A 23,608-nucleotide genomic window follows, 5' to 3' on the forward strand; every position below is an offset into this window, starting at 1 on the left:
AGTATCTGTAAGATCTAATCAAAACTTAATCCTGGTATTATTAACTTTTCTCTTCTTTATACATAAATTACTATCATTAAAGGCCCCACCAAAATAAAGAAAATAGTAATTCTTAAAAAAATAAAAATAAAAGAGCAAGCATCCCTCTGAAACCTCTTAATCCAGGTTATACAAGTTTAAAAACAGAAACAAAAAGACAGCCTGTTCTCTAATTAAACGACTGTCATGTAATGAGAGTAAGTAGTTTTCTTCTAAAGCTGTCAGAAGAAATAAGACTAGGTCCAAAACTACTACTTCTATTTGGAATATGGAAAATTTTGAGGTTTTCCTCAGCCTCAGACAGTATAAAACACGATCAAACAGATCCTTCCACTTTTCTGTTACCAATTAAATTATTAAATATTTTTACCCTCCTTTCAGAGGCTTCTGAAATTCATCGTAAATGGAGCAAAGAGTAAAAGATGAAAATAATAAAAAGGTGAAGTTCAAAAAGTGGAAGGTTCTGGCAGACAAGGAAGTCTCAGTTTAATGTCACTCTATCATGATCAGTACTTCTTTCCCTTCAAAAGCATGTAACCATCTACAAACACGTTTTTGATCCAGTAGTACTGCATTTTTAGTAGCTGCCCACAATCTCCTATTGCTGGGTACCAGAGCTTATTTGATCAAGCACCATTACCTCCTTGCACAAATTCCTTCCTATCATTAACCCCAATTAAAAAAAAAACCTCAATTAAGAACAGCTTTATAGTTATGAATTACACCTTTAAAAAATTGCAGGGTGTCATACATATCAAGGTAGAAAAGGCAAATGTTTATAAGCAGCAGAAAAAGCTGTTTTTGAGCTATAAGAGAGAATCTAATATTTGACAGAAAGGTACATCAACAACCTTTTTCTTTGTGCCAAACAAATTACTGTCAGTTGCATACACGACACTTTGTAAAACAATTAAACACATTACTTTTTAATTTATTGACTTCAGAAAAAGAAATATCACCATGTTGTTCCACTTATTTTTGCATTCACTAGTTGCTTCTTATATGTGCCCTGATGAGGGACTGACCCGTAAGCCTGAGGTATCTGAATGATGCGCTAAACAACTGAACTACCTGGCCAGGGCTAAAACCAGTTCATAAAACAAGGTATTCCCCTTTAAAGACTTCATATTTGACTTCTGGCCAAGATGGAGTCATACATAGGTAAATACACATTGCCTCCTAACACTACCAAAACAACAACAAATTTAAAAACAAAAACGAACCATAACTGCCAGAAAATTGAATTGTATGAAAGTTTGATAACCAAGGAGTTAAAGAAGAAACATCCATTCAGACTGGTAGGAGGGATAGAGATGGGCAGCCTGGATGGACAGGGCCAGGAAAGCTAGGTGGAGGCTGGCAGACTAGGTATTCCCCACATCTGCCTGCAGATAAACCAGAAGGAACAACTGGGGAGCAAGACAGACCCTACAACCCAGTGTCGCACCACTAGAAATAGAGCCTCAAAACTTTGAACTGGAAAATCCTATGGGGGTCGATGCGAAGGGGGAACCTTCTCAGCCTCACAGGAGAGTTCATTGGAGAGACCCACAGTGTCCTAGAATGTACACAAACCTGCACACCTGGGAATCAGCACCAGAAGGGCCCAATTTGCTTGCGGGAAGTGACTGAAAGCTAGCAGAGAACTGAGCAAGCAGCACTGTTCCCTTTCTGACCCTTCCCCCACAGACAGCATCACAAGGCAGCTTGACTATGTGGATTGCCCCACCCCAGTGAACACCTAAGGCTCTGCCCCTTACTACATACTAACAGCTGCGCCAAGACAAAGAAATATAACCCAAATGAAAGAACAAATCAAAGCTCCAAAAATTGAACTAAGCGATGAAGAGATAGCCAACCTATGAGATGCAGAGTTCAAACCAGTAGTAATCAGGATGCTCAAAGAAATGGTTGAATATGGTCACAAAATAGAGGAAAAAGTGAAGACTACGTTAAGTGAAATAAAGGAAAATGTACAGGGAACCAACAGTGAACGGAAGGAAACCAGGACTCAAATCGATGACTTGGAGCAGAAGGAAAAAAAAACATTTAACAAGAACAGAATGAAAAAAATGAGAATTCAATAAAAATGAAGAGGTTAGGAACATCCGGGACAACTTTAAACCTTCCAACACCTGAATCACAGGGGTGCCAGAAGAAGAAGAAGCAACTGAAAGCTTATTTGAAAAAAATAATGAAGAACTTCCCCAATTTGGAAAAGGAAATAGACTTCCAAGAAGTCCAGGAAGCTCAGAGAGTCCCAAAGAAGCTGGACCCAACCAAGGAGGAACACACCAAGGCACATCACAATTACATTACCCAAGATTAAAATGCAGGCGAGGATCTTAAAAACAGCAAGAGAAAAGGAGACAGTCACCTAAAAGGAGTTCCCAACAGACTATTAGCTGATTTCCCAACAGAAACCTTACAGGTAAGAAGGGACTGGAATGAAGTATTCAAAGTCATGAAAGGCAAGGACCTGCATCTAAACTTATGCTATCCAACAAAGCTATCGTTTAGAATAGCTTTGGAGGGGCAAAGTGCTTTCCAAATAATGTCAAGGTAAAATAGGTCTTCATCACCAAGCCCTTATTATATGAAATGTGAAAGAGACTTATCCAAGAAAAAGATGAAATATATGAACAGTAAAATGACAACAAACTCACAATTAACCACCTAAAAAAAACAAAACCCAAAACCAGAACAACAAAAAACAATACCCACCCCCCCAAACTAAACAAATAACTAGAACTACAGAAATGGAGATCACACAGATGGTTATCAGCAGGAAGGAGAGGGGAGAAGGGGGGAAAAGGTACAAGGAGTAAGAAGCATAAGTGGTAGGTACAAAATAGGGGGAAGTTAAAAATAGTATAGGAAACAGAGAAGGCAAACAACATGTATGTACTACCCATAGACATGAATGAGGGGGTGGGGAGAATGCTGGTGGGAGGGGGGCAGTGCAGGGCAGAGGGAAAGAAAGGGAAGAAAATAGGACAACTCTAAAAGTTTAATCAATAAAATATATTAAAAAAAGACTTCATGTTCAATGTAGTGCCAGTGTAGGCAGAAGTTACACTTGCCTTCTATTAGGATCATAAAAATTCATATACAGTAACAAACATTATTAATCAGAAATTATCTTTTTCCAATTATGTGTATGTGAAGTGTAAAGTGAAGAGTGGATGTTAAGAACCTCTCTATTCTAGCAGCTTTCTAAGATTTTCCCTAGGAACTTGGAATTTTTTTAAACCCAAGAGTGGATGCATGTATTTTTTACAAGGAGAATCCCCCAAACACCCAGAATTTATTTATTAAAAATTGTATTTATTCTTACATGCTCAAAACTTTAGCCACTTTCAATGTACTCTCCTTTTGAGGCAATGTATCTATCAAGACTTTCCCTTCACACTGCTCAAAACACTTTTGAAGTCATTGGTTTTAATACCTTTTTATAGTGCTTTTGCTGTTTTTGTTTCGTTTCACCTCTTCCACATATGGAAAATGTTTCCCTTCGAGGACTTTTTTTTTTTTTTACTGGGGGGGTTGTTGGAGTCATTCAGATGGGGCATGGGAGTCATGCTGGCTTTGGTCAAAAACTGCTGAACACTCAGCATAGTGTGGGCAGGTGTGCTTAGAAGTTACCCATTGTGAAATGGGCAAAAGCACTGAAAAAGACAAAAAAAAAAAGAAAAAGAAAAAACTCACTGAAGTCGAACACAGCCTCTCACAATGCCAGCTGGTACACTGATACAGAAGGGTTTCTAAAACACTCACCTTAGTGGGGGAAACCTGTACTACAAGGGGCCCACTCTCCAGGAGATAATTCCAGTCTTTTTGGGTCCTACCTCATGTAATCCAACTATTTTCTCAATATCAAAAAAAATATCATTGACACGCTAATTCCAAATACAAGGAGCAATGTCAAGTAGTCAATATAAAATACTAAGTGTACAGTATCAATGTCAACTAGCTGAACGGTGATTTTTAAATAAATTCCACCCTGATCTAGAAGCTACCTATCTTTCAAGTAATTCATACAGCAATATTAATAATCTGTTCCCCAGGAATAGCTTTTAAGTATTATATACTTATGCCCTAGCTGGTGTGGCTGAGTGGACTGAATGCCAGCCTACAAACCAAATGGTCACTAGTTTGATCGATACCCAGCCAGGGTACACACCTGGGCTGCATGCTAGGTCCCCAGTAGGGAGTACACAAGAGGCAACCACACACTGATCTTTCTCCCTCCCTTCCTGTCTCTAAAAATAATTTTTTTTAAATCTCAAAAAGAAAAACCAAGATTAAATATTATATACTTAATGATAGGATAAAAATGCCCTTTATGCACCTAATTTTCATAAAAAGAATTCACCAAACTCCTCTAAAATTGAGAACGTACTGACAATATATTGATGGTGAAATTCCCATGGAAGCAAAAGCCATACTTTCAAAATTTAAGTCATAAGGATTATACAATGTCATCTTTACCTAGCCAAGTGATGATTGCCATCAAGTTTTCATCCTAATGCAAGATCCTACCTATTAAAACTGTATTCATAGGAAAACTATAAAATATGTTAAATGAAAAAGACGCATATTCTGATTACTCTTATTCACAGTACCTAATATTCACATAGCACTGAAAATAGAAAACCTTAATACATTATTATTAAAGTGCAACAGGCAAACTGAGTTCAATCCGGTTTTAACCATTGTGCAATACTTCATTCATTTAAACTGTTTTCTTTTACAAGCTACAAAAAACGTAAAATCCGAAATCTCTCCATAAAAGATGTATAAAAACGATAGGCTCTTTTCCTGCATCATAGATTACAAACATCTGTCCATTTACGCTACACCTACACCTACACCTATCATCAGAAAGACAGTCACTAAAATACAAGGTTACAGTCAGTTTTAGCTCAAAGTGGTTAATGTGTCATGGAAGACACTAAAATACAGGGTAGGGCAAGAGTAGGTTTAGTTATGAGCACACAAAACAGTTTATTCTTGTTATTTATTAATTACTGCATTACTTTGCATATAAACTATGAATCTACTTTTGACCCATCCTGTATACTACTCTTAAATAGCTGTCCGCTTTCCCTTACTGTCCAAAGGAATACACAATGTTGTTCTTAGTCACTCAATGCAATAGTTGTAATAGCAAAATAAGAAGCAAATATCCAAAAACAACTAAAAAGCATAGGCTCTTAAGTAAGGGCTCCCACAGATAGGTTATAATCAGACTTACTGCCTACCTCTAATAATTTTAAGAGGAACAAATCTGTACGAAGTCATCTTTCTTAAAAGGGTTATGGCCTCAGACACTGAACAAGAATTCTAAAAGATAATGCAGAAATTAAAATTTAACTAAGTTTATAGCATCATTTATAATAGCTGAAAGGTGAAAACAGCCCAATGTTTATGAATAAAGAAAAGGTGGTAGGTGTACGTATGCACACATGTACACACACACACACACAAGGCTATTTGGCCTTAAAAAAATGAAATTCTGATAAATGTTAAAGCGTGGAAAAACCTTATAAACATGCTAAATGAAATAAACAAGACACTAAAACAAATATGACATGATCACGCACATGTGTGATGACTAAAATAGGCCAACTCCTAAGACAGAAAGTGTAATAGTGGTTAATAGGAACTGGGAAACTGGGGATGGTGAAGAAATTCTGAAGATGCACAGTGATGGTGATTGTGCAGTAAGTAATGTGAATGTAGTTAGCAACACTGAATTATACAATTACAATGGCAAATACTGTCATGCATATTTTAGCAAAAGGAAACAATTTTACTGTAAAGACCCAATAATTTTTTCCCAGAACAATAAATGAGCCCTAATTGGTGTGGCTCGGTGGCTGAGTGATAAGCCTGCTAATGAAAAGGCTGTGGGTTCAGATTCCCAGTCAGGGCACATGCCTGAGGTTGCAGCTGTGTCCCTAGTAGGGGCGCATGAGAAGCAACCACACATCGATGTTGTTTTCTTCCTTCCCCCTCTTTCCCTCTCTCTAAAAAATAAGTAAATAAAATATTTTTAAAATTTAAAAATCATAGTTATTAAAATTCACTCTGCTTTAATAAAGTCCGTAAGTTTTTCCTATTGCTATGTTGATACAAGGTAAGTAAATACCAGACTTTGTTAGGTTTGAAATAAACATCTCTTACGGAAGTTCCACATAATTAGAAAACTGTGGAAGGACAAAACTGTTACCTTAATGAGAAGTGGTAGAAAATTACTTTGTCAATTATGTATGATATTGAAAGGTAACAGAGTATTTTAAAATACTGCCTTGTTCAGATACGAAGTAGATACTTAATATTTATCCCACCATGGCATAAAACTATCAGAAAGATACAAATAAGTATGCCTACTGAATCTGAGGTTAGCCTGATAATGCTTCAAACATTATTGTCTGTAGGAAAAAAATTAAGAAATTTTTCATTTGGGGCCAAGATGGAGGCATAGGTGGGAACACTGAACCTCCTTGCACAACTAAATTTAAGGATAACAAAGATTTAGAAACAAAAACACAACCAGAACAGACACAAAACTGAACTGTACCACACAGTCTGACAGCAACGAACCATTCTCCAGACCTGTAAGAGGGGTGCAGTCGGTAGCCAGCAGAGGGGTCGCTGCAGGAAAAAGTGCTGGTTGGCAACCCAGGCAGAGGAGGAAACCAGCAAACCCAGTGGGGCGCACAAGGCGGTTGGCTGACGGGCAGACATTCGCGCACAGATAACCCAGGCAAAAAATGGGCAGTGAGACAGACTGTGTAATCCAGGGCCCCAGCGATGGGAAATAAAGCCTAAAAAGCACTGATTGAAAAGGTGCCGGTTTGTGAGAAGCGCAGAGGGGCAGAGGGTTGAGGTGTCAGGAGACTCCCAGCCTCACAGGAGAGTATGTTGGAGAGACTCACTGGAGAGACCCACAGGGTCCTAGAGGTACACAAACCCACCCACTGTGGAACAAGCACTAAAAGGGCCCAAAATCTGCTAGTGAGAAGCGGCAGAGGGGACCAAAACCAGACAGGCCAGAACAAACGCCATTGTTCCCTCTGACTCCACCCTCACATACAGCATCACAACCCAGCAACCTGGGTGGCCCCGCCCTGGTGAACACCTAAGGCTCTGCCCCTCATACACAACAGGTGTGACTTGACCAAAAATGGCTCAATCATAAGAACAAATCAAACCCCCAGAGCCAATACTTTTAAGTGACCAAGAGATAACCAACCTACCAGATGCACAGTCCAAAGCACTGGTGATCAGGATGCTCACAGAACTGGTTGATTTTATTCGCAAATTAGATGGAAAAAAAAAAAAAAAATGAAGGCTAAATGAAATGAAGGAAAATGCACAGGGAACCAATAGTGATGGAAAGGAAACTGGGACTCAAATCAATGAAGTGGACCAGAAGGAAGAAAGAAACACCCAAACAGAAAGAATGAAGAAACAAGAATTCAAAACAATGAGGAGAGGCTTAGGAACCTCCAGGATATCTTTAGACGTTCCAACATCTGAATTATAAGAGTACCAGAAGGGGAAGAGGAAGAGCAACAAGTGGAAAACTTTTTGAACAAATAATAAAAAAGAACTTCCCCGATCTGGCAAAGGAAATAGACTGCCAGGAAGTCCAGGAAGCTCAGAGAGTCCCAAAGAAGTTAGACCCAAGGAGGAACACACCAAAGCACATCATAATTACATTAGCCAAGATTACAATGAAGGAGAGAATTCTAGAAGCAGCAAGAGATAAGGGGACAGTCACCTACAAAGGACTTCCCATCAGACTGTCAACTGTTTTTTCTCAAGAATGACCTCGCAGGCAAGAAGAGGCTGGAAAGAAGTATTCCAAGTCATGAAAGGCAAGGACCTACATCCAAGATTGCTCTACCCAGCAAAGCTTTCATTTAGAATGGAAGAGCAGATAAAGTGCTTCTCAGACAAGGTCAAGGTAAAAGAGTTCATCATCATCAAGCCCTTACTATATGAAATGTTAAAGGGAGTTATCTAAGAAAAAGATAAAAAAGATGAACAGTGAAAGGACAGCAAACTCACAGTTATTAACAACCACACCTAAAACAAAAGCAAACTAAGCAAACAACTAGAACAGAAACAGAATTACAGAAATGGAGATCACATGGAGGGATAGCAACAGGGGAGTGAGAGGACGAGAAAAGGGAAAAGGTACAGAGAATAAGTAGCATAGCTGGTAGGCAAAAAATAGACAAGGGGAGGGCAAGAACAGCATGGGATTGTGGGGGGAGGGAGTGTGTAGGATGAAGGAGAGTGAAGGGGGGAGATGGGACAACTGTAATGGCATAACTGATAAAATATATTTAAAAACATAAAAATAAAACCTAATTGCCCCACCCCCAAAAAGGAAAAAGAAATTTCTCATTTGATTTAGACACTAGGGTTTAAGAACCCCCCAAACTTAAATTTTCTTTTCAAAAATTACCAACAAAGGGCACAATCACCATCTGTGTTCAATAGAAAGTAACAGTATCAACTTACAATATATACACAAACGTAGAAGATGCGAAAGAACATTCAACATTATTAGTCATGAGGGAAATGCACATTAAAATCAGAAAAACCCGTTGTATTATATGCACTGTAATGGCTAGAATTAAAAACACATCAAGTTTCGGAGAGGATGTAATGCATATTCATATACTGCTAGTGGGAATGTAAAATGATACAACCGTTTTAGAAATCAGTTGGATGGGCAGTTAATCACATACCTACCATATAATCCAGCCATTCTACTCACAGCTAATCAAGGGGGTGATAGGTTTGGGTGGGAGGTAATCACAAAATGAAGATTTTGACTATATTGCTGGTTTCATGGGCACATTCACAAGTCAAAACTTACAAATTGTACACTTGAACACATGCACAGTTCATTATGCATGTCAAATTATATATATCTCAAACAAAAAAGAGCAAATGAAAATAATTTTTAAAAGTCAGCAACACTTAAAAGCAACATATTGAACATGCATTCTTCAATACAATGGAAAATCTTATGCATGGGAGTGACCTAATTAGTTGTTTTAAAAATATCATGCTAAATCCTTTGTGGTGACTATATCATGACACACAAAAGTGGTTATGAAGGACCCCAGTTATGAAGCTACTGCAGAAAAAATTTTTTTTAAATATCTTGAGACTAGTATATGGTTGTCTGGTGATATGAATAGAAATGGAGATATTTTTGTGGAAAGACTGCAGCACACATGCTGTGTTATTCATACTGAGTAAATAGAAGCACAGAGGACTTTACAAACATTACACCTCTTTGTATCTCAATAACCCTGTGAAACAGTCAAGATTCAAAGAGGTAAAGTAACTTACGTAGTTCATATAAATTAACATGTGCCTCATTCCATAGAAAAGTACTATGTAGCCCTGGCTGGTGTAGCTCAGTGGATTAAGTGCAGGCCTGTGAACCAAAGGATCGAGGTTTGATTCCCAATCAGGGCACAAGCCTGGGTTTACAGGCCAGTTCCCAGCAGAGGACGCATAAGATGCAACCATACATTAATATTTCTCTCCCTTTCCCCTTCCCTTTCTCTGTCAAGATAAATAAATAAAATCTTAAAAAAAAAAAAAAGTACTATATAAAACCTCAAGGGTTATCAGATTTGGTCTGTCAATTTTCTAAATTATAACACAGAACTGAACTCAAGAAATTTTGTCCAACTACCTTTAAGCAACCAAACTTCCAAAATAGCCAATTATGATTTTATCACTCCTCTTTTCAATGTTAGCAAATTCATCTCTCATAAAATGATCTATAAGCCATGTATCTTAAAAGATTAAAACAGCCTTTGGCATAAATTCTAAATAGAGATACCTTTAAGCAGGTAAAATTATTATTTTGGGAAGGAATAAAGGAGTCTTTCAGTGTCTCCCCATGCCCACTTCTTTATGACTTAAATTTCTAAACAAGTACAAAAATTAGTATTTTAAAAACGACCCCCCCACTTCTTTCTGGGAGAGGGGCAGGGAGGAAGAAACAGAGAAACATTACCATTGCTCTTACATGCCCCCAACTGGGAGCCAGCCACCCAGATACGTGCCCTGACTGGGAACTGAACTGGTGACCCTTCAGTTTGAGGAACGACGTCCAACCCACTAAGCTGCACTATTATGGGAACAAAAATTATTCTTAAAAAAGGCAGGGGTTACCTTAACAATAAATTTGAGGTGAAGTCAAGATAGAAATTCAACATCACAGACAATCCTGGTATACTGTTAATTACTTCAGTTACTAGCAAACACTCCCTATTTGGAAACTACTCTACTTTACATATTAAAATTTCCCCTTCAGCCCAGACATGTGGCTCAGCTGGTCAGTACACATGCCTAGGTTGCAGGTTTCAATCCCATTCAGGGCGCAGGGCAGATAGCCATCGATGTATTTCCCTCATAATGGTTTCTCTCCCTCCCTTCCCCTCTCTAAAAAATTAAAAATAACATTTCCACTTCATATTTTTTAAGCCCAAAAATATTAAGTTGATTTGTGTAACTCATCTATACAAATATTCACCTTAAAACCTAACCTCAAAGATATAAATTTTATAAACACATAATTTACAAGAGCAAAAACACTGGGAAATTTCATTAGGTCCTTAAAGTATAGGAATGAAGTAAATTGGAGAACATTAACTCAATAACATACAATTCATTGATTGAATAATTATATACTGACACCTATGTACCAAGCAATAATGCAATAAAGACATTCTTTGATCCCTGCCACAATTAAGCTAACATTCTGTAGAAAAAGAGAGTGAGAAAAACAGTGTCAGCCAAGTGTGATAAATGTTATGGTGGGGGAGACTCCAAATAGGTAATTTTTTTTCTGGCCTAAAGCAAAAATTATAAAAACCAGAGCAATGTAGTAAATTTTGTATTACATAAATCTGAACTTACTAAAATGTTTTATGAGGTTGCATCTCCATTAAAATGTCATTTACTTAAATGACATTTAATGTTTTAAAAAATACCCTTACTCAGCTAACTATTACCTGTATGTATTTTGTTCACTGAAATTACATTCATTTGTGATCTACTGATACAGGATATACTAGGGAAAAACACTGAGCAAAAACATTTAACCCAGTGTAGATGTTTTTGTCCGAGATTGTTCTGGCAAAGTACTTTAGATAACAGGCCTACATTAAAAACACTATTACCCTAAAATAACATGTGAAGATTAACATATGCTTATGCACAAGCACTTGAAATCAGATAAAACAAATTTGCTAGATTGGGAAAAAATGTACAAAACTTATTTTGGCTTGCTATTTGTATAGCTAAACCTATCCTTCCTTTAAAATACAAGCATTGCAATCTGTGTGAATGAGCTTGTCTAAAGGGCCCAACCTAATTCTCTTCCTTTAGCATATTTAAAAGTCATTATATATACTAACTTAATGTTCACATAGTATTCATTTACATACATATTTTATCTTTTGACCAACAGCATTTTGATGCAAGGATATGTTTATGTAGTCTTAATACCTAACAGTGCTTTATAGGAAACAATATATGTTCCATGTAAATAAACACACATGGTAAGGAAGATAAAGAGTAAAAAGTGGTAGGGACAGCTTTACAGGACATGACAAAGACAAAAGAAATGTACAGTATTTGGGGAATTACACTAATTCATTTCTAATAACAAAGTTACTGAAGGAAAATTAATGTTCAGAAATGTTAGCCTATTCTGTGAAATACAAAATCTTAAGCCTGGAGTAGCTTCCCAGGATTGACAATGTTAAAAAAGGTTTATAGGCTCTGGCTGGGTATGTCAGTTGGTTAGAGCATCATCTTAATACACCAATGTTGCCAGTTCAGCTACCTGCTCAGAGCATATATGAGATTAACCAGTGAGTGAATGCAAAAACATGTAAAACAACAAATAGATGTTCTCTCCCCCCTGCCCCCCCACACTTTAAAATCAATTGTAGAGAGTTGTATGTCCCGAGTGTGTAGTTCAGTGGTTTGGGCATCACCCTGCAAACTGAAAGGTCACCAGTTCTATTACTGGTCAGGGCACATGTCTGGGTTGCTGACTTGGTTCCCAGTTGGCGGCATGCCAGGCTAGAGGCAACTGATCTATGTTTCTTGCGCATCTATGTTTCTCTCCCTGTCTTTCTCCTCCCTTCCCCTCTCTCTTAAAAATAAATAAAACCTTAAAAAGAAAAAAGAATTATAAAATCTAGTACTGAATTTATTTTCCAATGTTTTACAAATGAGAGCAATTATCTGAAACAAGAACATGCATCATTAAATCCACTGTGCCAAGTTGCTGTTGCGTATCTAAATCTAAGGTTTACTAAGATTCTGTGGGAACCAGTTTGCATGGTCTTACAAAAACGAACCTCTCAAAAACCCAAGAAGTCACAGACCGCTTTTCCCTCCACACAACATCTTCACTGATGAGTGCAACCATACATGGGTGATATGAGTAACTTCAGGTACTTTTTAGAAAGTTGACATCAGGCTTAATCTTAACAGTAGTGCTGAAGGAAAATGCAGGGGAAAAAGTAATTCTAATAAATGGTTTTTAAAAATATATATAGCTTGCAGAGAAACAAAGTTCCTCACCAATACAGAATATGAACACATGAATTAAACAGAAGTTTAAGTCAGGCAGAATAAATCACTACCCCTTCACATCCCGTTTTTTCAAACACTACAATACTTTGAAAAGTAAAGTCTTATGCCACCCCAAAGCATTTTATATCAAATACTTACATATTAATACATGGGAGCCCTTGTGACTTCCTAATAATAGCCATACATACCACTCCTATTCATGTAGAAAGCTAAAAATGTTAAATCCTCAGGGAGACCACTAGCCTCTCATTTTTTCCAATAATATAACCATGATTTTGATAGTTTAGTATAATCTTAAATCGTTTAAATTTAAAGCTGGAAAAGATTATGGAAGATCATCTACTACAATTCTCAAGCAGTAAAAAGCAAGGGTCTAGGTGTTTAGAAGCAAGAGGGACTTACACTATAGTAAAATGATACTGAAATAAAAAAAAAAGTAAACAGTTGTGTGTGCGTGTATGTATGGGGGGGGAGCCATGACCAAAGTTAAGTTTGAAGTTCACACCACATGTACCTAACAATAGAAGTAAAAGAATAAGGATATCACTGAAGTCCCTAAAAAGCAATGGGTAAGTACAAAACATCTATTTGGGCCACGTAGTCGACCTGCACTTAGCCTCTCAGAAGATCACAGAACATGATCTACAATGGTTTCAACCCAAAATAAAGCATTTGAAGAAATAGGAGCCTCTTTTGGGAGGCACAATTTCCTCCTGCACTATTATTCTTAAAAAAAAAAAAAAAAAAAAAAAAAGGGGGGGGATTTTGTTTATTTGTAGAGAACGGGAATGAGAGGCAGAAAAACAGGGAGAGAAATGTCAATGTAAGGGAGAAACACTGATAGGATGCCTTTCATACATAACCAACCAACCAGAAACCTGGCCTGCAACCCCAGCATGTGTACTGATCTGGAATTGAACCAGTGACCTGGTCCAATGCAGGATGATGCTCAATCAACTAAGCCACACCAGTCAGAACCTGCACTATCATTCTTAATCTTTGCTTTATGGCATATTAAGAATATTGGCATTAAAACTTATAAAAAATCTGGGTCACTAACCCACTGTAAAGACGACAGGAGAAAGCAGGTGAAAGATATCTTAAAGATCAACAGTCAAAAAAGGGGGGCATATTTTAATAGAAAAAAAAGTAACATACCCTATTATAAATGCCAGACATTTAGTTCTATCATTTCAGAGATTAAACAAGTGATGTAAAGTAGGCAATAAAGCAGTATGTGAAAAAATGAAAACCAAATGCAAAGAATTCCAACAGACTAACCTTGCCTCAGGTTTCTTGAACTATGACTATTTTTACCAAAATACTACACAAAGGGAAAAGTTAAATGCAGGGTAGGGTAAAAGGAGCTTTACCATTGTTTCTGTGGAAAATAATATAATAATTAGCCCTAACTGGTGTGGCTCAGTGGATTGAATACCAGCATGTGAACTGAAAGATCTCTGGTTCCCAGTCAGGGTACATGCTGGCCCCCAGTTTGGGGCATGCGAGAGGCAACAGACTGATATTCCTCTCCCTCTCCCTCAAAGTAAATACATAAAATCTTAAAAGAAAGAAAAGAAAATAACAGTAATTTAAAATAGCAATAATAAACTATGTTTCACATAACTATAAACCTACTTTTGCCCCACCTTTTATTAACACCAGCCAACACATCTTTGTGCTCTGTCGTTTCCTCATTTTAGATGTCAACCTCTTAACATTCAAAAGGCTTGTTGTATTTTTAAAGATAAAGGCTTATATTATTTCTTTTGCTACTTTAAATTTGTGTATTATTCCACATGTTAAAATATTAATTACTTGTCAGTTATTGTCTGGTAAAATTTAAAATAATTTTTAAGGGCACATACTCAAATTTCATTCACACCAGGCATGGTTCCAAGACCTGAGTTGATGCATCTTTTTCATTGCAATATTTATTATAGAAAGTTTAACCAGTTTAGTCTCCTCTTTTCCCCAAATAAACAACCTACCTTGCCACATGATAAAATCAGTAATCTCCATTAAGGCACAAACCAGATTCAATACACCTGCCACCCAAATACTCAACTGTAATAAACCCACCAGAATTAATAAAATTTCTCTGAATCTACAATTGTGTAAAACATTTTCCTACCTTCGCACTGGTTCCTTGGAAGAATCTTCCACCTTGTTTTTATCACATTTTCCAAAATTTGTAGTCCATAATACTGAAAATTGGATAATAGAAGTATATGAATATATTGCTGTAAGACTAGCAACTTTCAGGATTAACAAATGGACAGACATTCACATTTACATCTAAAGTTTCAAAAACATTATGCTACCAAGTTTAATTATATATATTAAACAACAAGGATCTATTCACCCATATACTGAGTTTTCATGCATTTTCCTCATTTTATTGTTTACTACTCTATTTAATGTCCTGCTGTTTATACATGCTCACACCAGGAAGAACCAAATAAAAAGCCCTTTTGCAGCCAAATGGGCTTATCTGTAGAAGGAAAGTAGCAGCCAAATATGAATTCACAGCATAAATGACTGCTCAAAGGCTAACATACTTTTTTTACACGACCAGGCTCCTAAGAATTTAGCAGCTTGGATGCTCTCAAGCTTCCTACCATCTTCTAGGAGTTGTAAGCTCTTGGCCAAGCATTACTGTACGCTCACAGATACTTTCTATAGGAAGTGTTTACAAAGATCACTGGTGTGTTACTTAAGGAGCAGCAAGACAGCCCATGGGTTTTATTTTAAATTTTAACCCCACCCTTATAGTTGCTATTTCTACTAATTTAAAGATAAACTTTTGTGCACAGTCAAAAATATACAAATGCTGGCTGCAATCTGTATCTACCTTTCAGGTATTCCTAAATATAAAAGTTATAACTAAAAAGGTAAGAAAGTTAATAGATACCACTTTCAAGCCATTTTGTCCCTCCTGATTACTCACTCTAAATAGTCAAGAATGTTTATAACAATTTATAATGCTATAGGGAATAAAACCCAAAATTATTATCATGACCAATTAGTGTGGATACACAGGAGGAAGAAAAAGGACAAAATTGTTGTGGTATGTTTCAACTGGTTGAATTATAGGGAAGAATCGGCCATAATACCTGAAAGGTAAACTCACTGACATAGACATAATTAACCTCAGATTGCAAGTTTTGGCTGAGAATAAGAGTTCATCTTTAATATGGTTAGTCATCACACAATAAAATAAGAGCATTAGTATTTCAACCAAAGGGATCATGAGAATGAACGCTCATTTTATTCAAAGCACAATATAGACTGTCCCAAACTACATTGTGCTCAAATAGTAAATGTTTTTGCTGTTTTCTTTCATTTTAACATTTCATATTTTTCAACAAAAAATTTAGCCGAAATCCTACATTTGGAACATTCCTTAAGAAGACTTCCAAAATAAAAACAAGGCCAAAGCAAAATTCAGAAAACACAAATTTGATGCCAGTATAGAGTTTCATAATCAGCAGTAAATAGTTTACACCTCTCTGTAGGTCTAGGTCTCAGAAAAATGTAAATAAAAGCAAAAAAAAAAAAAAAGTTTCTAATAGACTGAAATTCTAAATTAACTTAAAAAAACATACTGCTCTAACAACTTTAATTCTATAGGCATGAAATCAGACTGCCAAGGTTTAGCAAGTCAAACAATGTACTTGTTACTTCATGGAATATATCCTCTTACTGATTCTCAACTGATTAAAAAGACCTCTGCCCTGGCTGGCATGGCTCAGTGGATTGAGTGCCAGCCTGTGAATGAATGATTCAATACCCAGTCAGGGCACATGCCTGGGTTGGGGGTGGGGGGCGGGGGGCACAGGTGCCATACAAGAGGCAACCACACATTGATGTCTCTCTCCCTCTCTCTAAAAATATAATAGAATCTTAAAAAAAAACCCTTTAAAAATTATGAATCAAATCTCTATAAATACCAGTAACTTATACTTCTTAATTAAAGGATACACTCCTTCCTTTATTTTTATGTTTATTTACTGCTTCCTTTATGTTTGACACTTTGTTACCTAAATTACTAACCTCTAGTCTTTTCTCCAACTGTAAAAAGGTAGCATGAGCTTGCAGAAGATACAACTCATCTTTGCTTCTTTCTGCCAAGGGGGCTGAGGCAAGAAGCCCAAAAACAGCTTTTCACTAATTAGGCCACAGGAGTACATAGATCACCATCATAATATCCTAAAACCAAATCTCTCCTAGACATTAAGACCCTATACATGATGAGAATTCACATTTCTTTAAAAAAGAGTATATCTTGATTCAAAAATCTTTTAGTGACAGCCAAGTCTGAAGGACGATGACAACTACTTTGAAAATATCCAAATAATTCCATCATTTTAAAGAATTACACTTCTGAATTACATCACAGGATTTGAAAAATCCACTGCTGAGTTATGAAGATGAGGGACAGATAACAGCAAAGACTACATGGAAAAAAAAAAAAAAAAACCACATGAAATGATCCCTATGGTAGAAATTTCTACTGAGCCCTTAGAAATGCTTATTTTATGCATTGACTTCCCCTTTCCCCTCCCACCGCCCATGAAACAAAAACAATTGATGAACAGAATTCAGTTAAAGGGAATCAAAAGGGTAGACCTTGTGGAGGCCTGCCGTCAAAGCCTAGCTGTGTCAGTTGCACAGGAAGACACCCCTTTTCTTCCTATTACAAGCAATCAACATAATGGAACATTATGATTAATATCAGGTAGTGTTAACATCTTTAAAGAAAAAAAAAATGATTGCATAAAAGCCAAATGTCATAGTGCATAATTTTAGCACCAAATCATTTGCAATTTATGTAAATTGAAGAATTCTTTACCTGTTGCTTTCTTTCTGTTCCTCTAATCATCTCATTTTTCACAAGACAAATTTGAGTTTTTAAAAATACTGTTGATAAATCAACTTATTAGTAATGTCTGTCAGTATAAAAAGCAAAATTTACCAGGCAAGCAAACAGGCAAACACTGTTATGTTACTTAAGGTTAGCACTTTGAGGAAGTTCTGAACTGTATTTTTGCCCTGAAATTTACAAGATGTCAAAACTAATTAATATTTCAAAACTGTTAATTAACACAGTCTGATTTCAGAAACAGATGTGAACATGGCTATTTTCTGTTTTAACACAATGTATACCAAGAGAAACCTTGTGTGTATTAAACAGAATGCCATGCATGGTTATTTTATTACGTTAATGCAGTTTAAACCTAAAACAGTCAAAACACATTTTGATCAACCCTTCTGTTAAAACTTAAGAAAAAAGTACCCAATTATAACATTTTCAATTGCAAATAAAAACTGAGTGCTGTCCCATTAAAAGCATTGGTACCAGAGTAGGGTTTTACGCTGCCCATACAACTTGGTGTTGGAGGTGCCTAGCCTGTATTATATTGATTACTTGCCCAAAACAATTCCTGATGTTGTTTCATCTCTGAATAACTTTCAGAATTAATGCTACTTAGAACTATATACATGGTCTAAAAACAAAAGAAAAAAACCCCCAAAACAAAAAAGCCACCTTGCATACTAGTCCCAATTACAACGCCTCATAATTCTTAGGACTATTTGCAAGAATTAATTCTATGTTGAAGACTAAATTTTGAAATAACAGTATTAAGTGATTCGAGATAACAAATGCTCATACTAAAAATGAGATACCTTCCTCAAAGTTTATGACTGGAAGAAAAGAATAAATGGATTTTAAAACCACCACTTGCTTACTTTCGTGTTCATATTCTGTGAAAATTCCAAAATTGTGTCAACTCTTGTCCATGCATCAGGATGCTCCTTTAAATGCGTCAGTACTTCTTGAGCCATTCTTTGCTAAAATATTATACAAAAAAACCCTTCAATTCACTTATTCTTTTGAATCATTTATTAAAATGGTATTGAGCAAGGCACAAATACTAACAAGACAGTGATTCTACCAACTTTCAGAAACACTCAAGTAATTAGTCTTCAGATATAAAAATCTGTTCATTATCACTCTTAAACTTCAATTAAAAAATGGGAATATTCATTCATTTGAAACAAAATAGCCTTTTTGGAGTAATGTTTTATTTGGTATTCTCAAAATTGAAATGAATTTCAATCAATGCTACTAACAAAGATGTACTCTGATATAAGTTCTCAGCACTTGCAATCAACCAAAAGCAACACAGAAAATTCCATCTACTTAGATAAATTCTATCATGGTATAGCTGTTTTACAAGCATCACCAAGCAATCTCTGAAAAAACTTATTTACAGAAATGTATTGCACAGGAAGACAAATATAAACTAGGTCTAAGTAATACTCTGAATCTCAAATACTTATAGATACATCTATAGGCATTAAGACCCTTAAGACTTTTTAAATACCTCCTAAACTTACCTTTTCCCATTTTCTGAATGTCCTGTAATTTCACATATTAAATCTCAGCTTATTTTGAAAACTCTTCAATTTTTAAAAATGCAAATGAAGAAATAATATCAAACCTATGTAACCATTATCTAGAACATGGGTGTCAACATCAGCCTCGTGGTTGCCTTCAAAGAGCCTAAGGTAATTTTAGACTGTATAAATGTTAACTACTCCCTAACAGTTAAGCGAGAGCTCAGCGCTGCTGCCGGGGAGAGAAGCAAGGTGCCGGGCTGGTTAAAACAAGGTGGAGAGCAGTATTCGGCCCATGGGCCTTATGTTTTCCACCTGTGATCTAGAGTGCACTTGTTCTTCTCTTAAACATAAAAGATATAAAGTTTATGGAGGTCACCTCTTTTAAGTTTCTCCAGAGTCATTTCCTTCCTTTGTTCTTTTCCTGCCCAGCATTTTCAGAGCATGTGTGTAAATTTCATAAAAAAATATAGTTGTGTAATTTGAAGTTTTATGTAAATAGTGTATCATATAGAATTTCTTCTGAAATTTGCTGCTCCCATTTGACATAGCACCCCCTCCCAGCTTTACTGAAGTATGACTGAAATGGACAGTTTAAAAAAAAATCTAGCCATGCTGACATTATTTATCTACTTGGGTTTTTTTAACCAGTACAGTTTCCCATATGTGAACAGAGGATGTAATTCGATTGTTCCCCCACTCCCAACAAGCAACAGCCTAATATTCTTCACTTTTAATGGCTGTTTCATAGCTCAACTGGATCTTCTCTAACTATCTTTTACGTATTTCTGTAAGGTATTGTGGGCAAAAAAGTTCTGATGGTTTTAAAAGTTGTCATTTACCCTTCTGTTAGACTGATTTACTTGATCAAAGGTATAAATCTATGGTCATAAAACCATCAAAAAAGGGGGGAAAAGAAGCATACTTATTTCCATTTCTGACATAGACACCTCATAATCTCTAACTTAGCTTTAATTCAAATTTACCCCACCCCCCAAACGCCAAACACATACACACAGAAGAACTTACTCCTATTTCAGCTTTGATGCTGAGAATTTTTTTCCGCAGTAGTGGTTATATCACATTCATGATTTTCTCCAGTAATCACTAGCAACATATCCTGCTTACTGTTTTAAAACATTTGATTTAAACTAAAGTTAGATAGTGGTTCTGTACCCTGACACCACCACCAAAATCCTCATGAAACTTACAGTAACAAGTATCAAGAACGGGATATATAAAAAATCCAAGCCTAATAAAGTTATTTGGTCAAGATACTGTCACATCCTTTGAGGTGATAAGTATTCCAAATATAAGTGAATACTTCCCACACTATCACCATTTCAACCTCTGCAAAAGTCATGTCTCCTTTTAGTTTTTTTTGTAGTTGTAATTTTATTCTCCAAAGTTAATGCTAGCATTTGCACAGTAGTGTCTTTATTTTTCCCTAATCCCAGTATTCTTATATAATATTCTTTCACTAACTTATAATTCCAGAGAAGTTAAAAAAGACACAAACGGGAAATAAAAAGGGAAAAAAACTCTGGCATCTCCCTGTGTTACTAACTGAATGCTGAAAGCATTCCAGTTGCTAAGCAATAGATTAAAAGAGTTTAAGACACTTAATATTGGAGAAAATACCTAACTCTTTCCTATCTTTCCCGCCTGGCTGCTTACTTGGCTAAAAATAGAAAAATGCTTATAACAGAAGGTAGTCCTAATGTTACAGTGGTAAATATCTTACTATACTTCCCCCATCTAGGCACAAGTTTTGCCTGAAGATTTAAAAAGCCACCCTTCTAGTGATTTCTTCTCCAAAGTTATGCAGTTCTTTTTAAACAGTTAAACAATGAGTTTACATCACACATGCTCACTCTTCTACTTCCAAATGCACTCTTTAAATAAAATAAAATTTCTTCTAGATATCAGACTCTACGAAAAGGTTCTTTTCAAACCTCATCATTAATCCTCCAATCTCTTGCAAAGTAGGTAATAGCTTGTAAATGAGATGGGAATGAAAAATAGACTGAACTAGAAGTTTAAACATAATTTTCAGAAAGTTCTTAACTGACTTTAAGCTCTAAACATGTTTCTTTATCTGTAATATAAAAAAATCCCAGTTTACTGATTGTACAACTGATTTGTTATACAACATCTAAACATGGAATCTTTACTCTTGGGGAAAGCTTTTATAAGTAGAAAATATTTATACTTTTTAAAACCTACTGCTTATTAAAAAGGCAAATTTAAAGCAAACTAGTAAATCTCAGTACTAGGAAACATTACTAAAAGCTGCATTACTACCACATAGTTTTCATGATAAAAATTACTACTTCTCAATTATAAGTATAGAAGATCAGTCCTTCATTTATTTGTAATACTTTTAGATATTGTAAACCAGGTTACAAAAGAACAAAGATTAAAAACAGCAAAATAAATAAGTAAACGCCCATTTTCCTAATGGCTACAGTTTTATGCCTCTAATACATTCAAAGCCGAGCCCAACTTTACTTCATGAATTTCAACCTTACTTTCATACTTCCAAAAGCAGCTGCTTTCTCCACATACATGTTAAAACAAAGCTTAAACCTCCATGTTGAATGTACAGCATGAGGAAACTACTGCATGATATATGTGATAAGTACAGATAGAGTAACTTTTTCAGGAATGCTTTTGGAGACTAGAACTCTGATTAATAGTCCCTAGGAGGCCCTGGCTGGTGTACCTCAGTGGATTGAGTGCAGGCCTGCGAACCAAAGGATCGTGATTCGATTCCCAGTCAGGGCACATGCCTTGGTTGCAGGCCAGTTCCCAGCAGGGGACACACAAGAGGCAACCGTACATTGATATTTCTCTCCTCTCCTTCCCTTCCCCTCTAAAGATAAATAAATAAAATCTTAAAAAAAAAAAAAAAAGTCCCTAGGAGTATAAACTGGACTAACGAGCTTAGAAAAATCACTGCAGATTATTTTTTCCCCTTATACAATTTTCATAGCCCCCTTTCATTTAAAATTCCTTTATTGACAAGTTTTTTATCCAACAAAAAAGAAACGCTTACTCATCTAAAATTCTTTGAGATTCGCTTCACAAAGTTTCAAGATTTTTTAGTTTCTTTTAACACGCACATTTTAAAAACTTACAAACATTCCTGTCTTATCTTCCAATTGGTTGAGGGGAGGAACTCCTTACAATGATCAAAACCAGGTAATTCCCTACATTAACAGTACCATGTTCACAAATGCTAAAATTCAAGTAATGTGAAGATGTTTGGTATTGTTGTATTTTTAAAACAAGTTTTATCTATAAAGTACTTCTGTAATTTAAATGTTCCAAAGCTATAATTACAGTAACTCCAAATATATTAAATATGTATAAGGTATATACGACCATTACTATCTACACAGCATTTAATATGTTGCACTTTTATTAAGTGGAGAATGCTTAAGAATAACAGAACAAGATTATTATCCCACTCTAACCGTGTCAATATATAACCCAATTTCTTTCTCTAGAAACTTCTCATTAGAATTAATCTATAATTCTGAGTTAACACAAACTATGGAATACTTTTTAAATGGGGATAATTCAAAATTGTATTAAAATTTAAAAACCCAACAACTTTGTTACACTGCAATGTTGTAAAGTTTTGACCAGCTACTTTACCTGGGCTCCTTCTCCATGGTATAAGCAATTCACCACATTGTCTAAAAGGTTGATGTCCAGTTTTTGGCTGAAATCAAGCAGCTGACGTGCTGCATGGTCTGCTAACATTGTCATAATTGCTGGCATAGATAACTGGAAAAAAAAGTAAGGTATCTATGAAGTTTTGGTATCAGTCGAAACTTTCTACTCAAGTTATTTTACTTCAAATGCTTACACAAATGAGTATTTTAGAGACTTTTTACCTAAAAACTAATAGTAAAACCAAATAAAAGCAGAAGTAACTGTCACACCATAAACATATTAGTTATTAGGGGCCATTAAGCTTTTCTAGACCACAGAGAAATTATACTGTTCTTTACTAACATTTATTTAAAGTTACTCTAACCTTCTTAAAAAAATGAGTCTATTAAAATTGATACAGTCAAGGGGATATGCTTCCTCCCGTCTTCTAGTTCAGTAAAAATTCACTTCCCCTCATTGTACAATACCATAATTTTTAAGATATGCTTAAAAGGCAAGAAGGTGCTAAAAATTAAATGTGGTACAGAAAATTTCGCCATTAGGTGTACCAATGTTTATTTATCAGGAACCACCCGTCTTAAATTTGGCATCTTCATATTCTATAAAGAACTTAAGTTTCTGCACTCAATTATACCATGTACTTTTATTTCTTTCAACCCTCAATGAATTTGGGGATTAAAATTACAAGCAAACAAATTCCCTGAATGAATGATCTAGAAAAAAAGCTTTATGGTAGCAATCAGGACCCCCCCCCCATTTCCAGGTATTCATCGGCCAGGTAAAAACTTCAAAGCTTGACAACTATTTTCCAAATAAAAAC

The 23,608-nt window shown here is 35.8% G+C and overlaps 1 protein-coding gene across 1 annotated transcript in view; it reads right to left on the reverse strand.

Moving 5' to 3' along the window:
- XPO1 (exportin 1) overlaps nucleotides 1-23,608 on the reverse strand; it is a 44,620-nt gene that overhangs the window by 17,862 nt on the left and 3,150 nt on the right. The window contains exons 2-4 of the mRNA XM_037163723.2: nucleotides 22,768-22,899; nucleotides 18,454-18,555; nucleotides 14,834-14,906 (exon numbers count right to left, since the gene is read on the reverse strand). Coding sequence (XP_037019618.1) covers nucleotides 14,834-14,906; nucleotides 18,454-18,555; nucleotides 22,768-22,893 — 301 coding nt within the window. The 5' untranslated portion in view covers nucleotides 22,894-22,899. The remainder of the gene's footprint in view (nucleotides 1-14,833; nucleotides 14,907-18,453; nucleotides 18,556-22,767; nucleotides 22,900-23,608) is intronic.

The sequence above is a fragment of the Artibeus jamaicensis genome, unplaced genomic scaffold (genome assembly GCF_021234435.1).
Source record: "Artibeus jamaicensis isolate MK-2021 breed Jamaican fruit bat unplaced genomic scaffold, CSHL_Jam_final contig_465, whole genome shotgun sequence".
Classification (NCBI taxonomy): domain Eukaryota; kingdom Metazoa; phylum Chordata; class Mammalia; order Chiroptera; family Phyllostomidae; genus Artibeus; species Artibeus jamaicensis.